The sequence below is a fragment of the Zea mays genome, chromosome 4, assembly GCF_902167145.1.
Source record: "Zea mays cultivar B73 chromosome 4, Zm-B73-REFERENCE-NAM-5.0, whole genome shotgun sequence".
Taxonomy (NCBI): Eukaryota; Viridiplantae; Streptophyta; class Magnoliopsida; order Poales; family Poaceae; genus Zea; species Zea mays.
This window is the reverse complement of record NC_050099.1, coordinates 31,879,229-31,883,298: the sequence shown is the minus strand read 5'-3', so window position 1 is coordinate 31,883,298 and position 4,070 is coordinate 31,879,229. Positions and strand designations below refer to the sequence as shown.

The following is a 4,070-nucleotide window of genomic DNA, read 5'->3' as shown; positions in this document are numbered from 1 at the left end:
GATTATCTATCAAAGTCGTCAGATTCATACCCCTTCCCATGGCGCCCTCCCATTCTCCGACTGCCCCTGTGCATTTGGAAGATGCTATTCAGGCGCTACAGTAGAATCTGATTGTACACATTTGTTTCTTTTTTTTCTTCCTTACCTGGTTCCCGAGAGAAGGAATCACTTGGTGTACAATCCATTGGGAATCAACGACACCGATTTTCTCGTGAGCAGGCTGCAAAGAGTTTCAAACGCTTTAATTGAAGGCATATACAAGGTGTCCAAAAGCTACTCTGCTGAAAAAAGGTTTTCTTGTAGCAAATAACTGGGGGGGGAACTGTCATCAAGGGCCAGCAGAAATAGTCACAGTTCTCTTCAATGCTGTGACTGGTCAGGTTGGAGGTTGTTCCTTGCACGTACAGCGAACATCCAGTCTGCCGATCGCTACGAGCATGGCAACCACCCACCCTGGGCAGGCGCTGTTTATACGTATTATTATATTAAAATTATTGATCCTTTGTAAAACATAACAGAACATGAGGTGTATTGGTTAGCAGGCGAAGTCTTTGTACCCTTCTTGAGAGACCAGGGTTCGAATCTTTCATCCCGCATCTTTTTTGCACAAGCTTTAAAGGTGTAGTGATAATATCTACCTTTTAATTATAATATCTATCCTTCTGTAACACAAAGGAACATTATATGCAGTGGTTAAGGGGCGTGGCTTTGGTCCTTGCAGTCCAGGTTTGAATCCTGGAGCCATCTTCCTTTTCTCCTTTTTTGATTAATTCAGCTAGGCAGGCGGGAGGAGCGGAGACGCGTGGCGACGCACGAAGAGAGATTATTCCCATTTAAATATAGTAGAGATTATGTGAATCTAACTTATCATCTAAGATTATTACTCCAATGGTGCTGGGGTGTGGTTCTACAGTACCAGGCCCAACAGTTGCAGCTTGTGCCCTCCAAATAGATCCAAACCTTGATTGAGTTGTGAAATGGTACTAAACTATAACTTTATAAGTCATCGCATACAAATAGCACAATATAATATCAGCTAATCACAGCCCACAACAGGATGTAGTTTCAAATTCTAGAAACAAGCAGAGCAGTTTGGAAGGCTTTTCAAAGAAAACTCACCGCGTCCGAAGGATCAGAAAGTGCATTTAGGAGTGGATCAAAAATATCGTTCAGGTAAGCCAAGAACTGTTCCAGAAAATATGTAAATAAACCATAGGTCCAAATAGACTTGTGTTAATCTAAATGAATTGCAACTCTCATATGTCCAACTCTAAGTTGACAAAATAAAATCACAGCAATGTAAAAGCTTAAAAACATTTAGATACATGTTGAAATTTATCAAAATGCAGCCCAAAAACCATCGCTCTTTTAGTACCTCAGCACAATATCGATCCAGCAAAGTGAAGAACCAATGCAATGCTTCGATTCGAGTGGCCTCATGTTCACTGTTCAATTCTCTGGAAATGAAGGACAAAAGGTCAATGCCTTGTCACAAATTTCATGTTGATATAATTATCAAATACCAGCATAGGCAGAGCATACAGATAGATGCCTAACAGTTCTACATAGTTTCATTTCCAAGGGACTTTATAGAGAACCTTTTTGCGATTGAAAGAATTGCTCCGATATCAAATCCCTCAGCTGGATCAGCTTTTATAGCACGGAGTTCCTCATTTGTTTCGCGTGCAACCTTGCAAACAAATCAGTAACTAAAGTAAATGCTATTCCTGAACATGCACACACCACGCAGTTCACATTGCAGTAAGTGTATGAATCATGATGGGAAAGTACCACTCGGATTTTCTCCTCCTCGTCAGATATGCATGGTAAGACAGCGCCCAATATATCTGCATAGTAGGGAACAAGTTGTTCCCCACCAAGCTTCACAAACTCGTTGATCTACACTTCAAAGGATAAGTCATAAGTCAAGCATTCTTACAAATACTAAACCAGCTTCTGCAGTCTAGATTCTAGGTTTTAAGATCACAGGAAAACATGAAAGACAAATTACCCATGTGATAGATGTCAACCGAGTGAATTCATCAGTAGAGCCTGCCCTCCGAACGAGTATTTCAGCCATACGACCATAATCTACATTCTTTTCATTTTAGGTATGATAATCAACATTGAAAACAAAAAATGAAGAAACCCTTTAAGAGTATAGCGAAAGGGCTGACTTGGTTTTGGTTGTGGTATGAGTAGCACTCCTCAGTGTCCTGAGTTCGACTGCCCATGGGAGCGAATTTTAGACTAAGGTTAAAAAATCCCATCGTGGGTATGAGTAGCACTCCTCAGTGAAACACATAAATACCTACTTGTGCTTGCAGCCCTTGTGGGGCCAGAGATGTCCTGGTAACATTTCCAGGACCACTTGCTTTCTCCCAAGGATTCTTACACGAATCATCAGAGACTGGTCTACCCCTTGATGACGCAGCAAGAGGTTGTTCTTTGAAAAACAGCAGAGCAGTGTGACTGGCCTGAGCGACACATCTGGCGGTGTCACATCTCCAGGTATCGGCAGTCAACACCTAATTTTGCTATACAATTAAACCAAACAAGCATCAAGCAACCAGGACCACACTGATCTTGTTACAATAGAACCGGGTTGTCATCGATGCACCTTTCCTGTTACACAAAGTAAACTGCAGTGAGCTTGAATTCTTTATAGAAACAATGAGCTTCCAGAATTGCACCCTGATAAAAAACTGGTAAAAGGGCACTTTTGTTCATGTGCTACTCACCGCGCTGAGTTGAGCGAGGCCTTGGCGATGCAGATGCCATGTCGTGTAGATCTTGTAATGGTGTGAGTTGCTTGACAAGGGGGGTGCTCCCTAATCATATCAATGTTGAATAATCTAAGACCCTGCCAATCAGGTGAAAGGAAAAAGCAAAATGATACTAATTCACTCTAAAGTCTAAACAGGGGAAAAACGAAGGCGCAAGAATCACATTACCAGTCGTCGTCGTCGTAGTTCTCGTGCCAAGATCTCAAGAAATGGTCTCGGAGGAAGTTCTGATAGGGACATGTTAGAAAATCAGTTGCCTACAATGTTTTCTAATGCAACGTAAAAACCTACAAGGACAAAAAATTGGACAAAAAAATTTCACGAAAGGACCAAACTATGATATTTCCTTTTACTTCAATTGAATTCAAAAACTGCAGATACATCATAATGAGGGCTAAGTTTGTTATAATGATTCAACTCAAAGAAAACAACCAATTGGAATTTCCTTCTGCCTGGCCCATTGAGTCAGTAAAGTCAAGTACTGGTGGGCATACTGTACTATTTCATATTAGCAAATTTCAGACACAGATTTTCTTCTGGGAGAAATCTGCCATTGACAAGAAATGCGAAGGGACCGAAACAAAGTAATGCATGCCAAGTTTTTCTGATCACTGCTGATAGAAAACAACAGACGATCTGTACTTCTACTGAAGTGAAATAGATTCTACTTACCAGACGATATGAACTAATAGCAGGTATAACTCAGGGTTCCAAGAGCTCTAGCCATCTTTAATTGTTAACTGGAAATGTAAGATCTTTTATAATTTTTAGATAAGCTGGAAATACTTACTACCACATGAGCAGGGGACAATGGCAAGTCAGGCCCATTGCCATCAGCAAACGCAGAGCCTCTGCACACCACGCCTTGAGCACCCCGTCAGTATTCAAGCTAAGCCCCAATCCTGTCTCTGGCAGTGACAAAGCTCCATCGTCGTCGCCATTGGCAGGCTCAGGATTCTTTAAGATGGCAAACCAAAACCATCACCAACCAATGCTGAGCTTAGCAACGTATTCGAAAACACGAAGCATGCAGAAGCCAACACACCATCCGCTCGAACTGCTTGAAGACAGTGAGGTCCACGCCACCGTTAGCGCGGGCAGTGGCTGGGGGCTGTCGATGCCATCGCCAATCGAGGTGGTAAGGGACGTCGACGATGTCTTCGGAAGCTGCTGTGACACCTCTTCCTCCTCTGCCGTGAAGACCATCTAGATCCACGCCATGGGGAGGAAGCAATCCCTGGAGGTTGTATGGGCGTTGGGTCCGCCATGCGACGCCGCCAGCCA

At 42.7% G+C, this 4,070-nt stretch overlaps 1 protein-coding gene across 1 annotated transcript; it reads right to left on the bottom strand.

Annotated features, from left to right (window-relative positions):
- Positions 1 to 1,063: 1,063 nt before the first annotated feature.
- On the bottom strand, positions 1,064 to 2,117 carry LOC103653044 (protein VAC14 homolog). The gene is made up of 5 exons (XM_008680020.3): positions 2,012 to 2,117; positions 1,792 to 1,899; positions 1,599 to 1,690; positions 1,376 to 1,457; positions 1,064 to 1,185 (listed from the first exon to the last, which is right to left on the bottom strand). Exons 1-5 carry the CDS (start codon positions 2,078 to 2,080, stop codon positions 1,105 to 1,107), a joined length of 432 nt encoding a protein of 143 aa, XP_008678242.1. The 5' UTR covers positions 2,081 to 2,117; the 3' UTR covers positions 1,064 to 1,104.
- Positions 2,118 to 4,070: the final 1,953 nt, after the last annotated feature.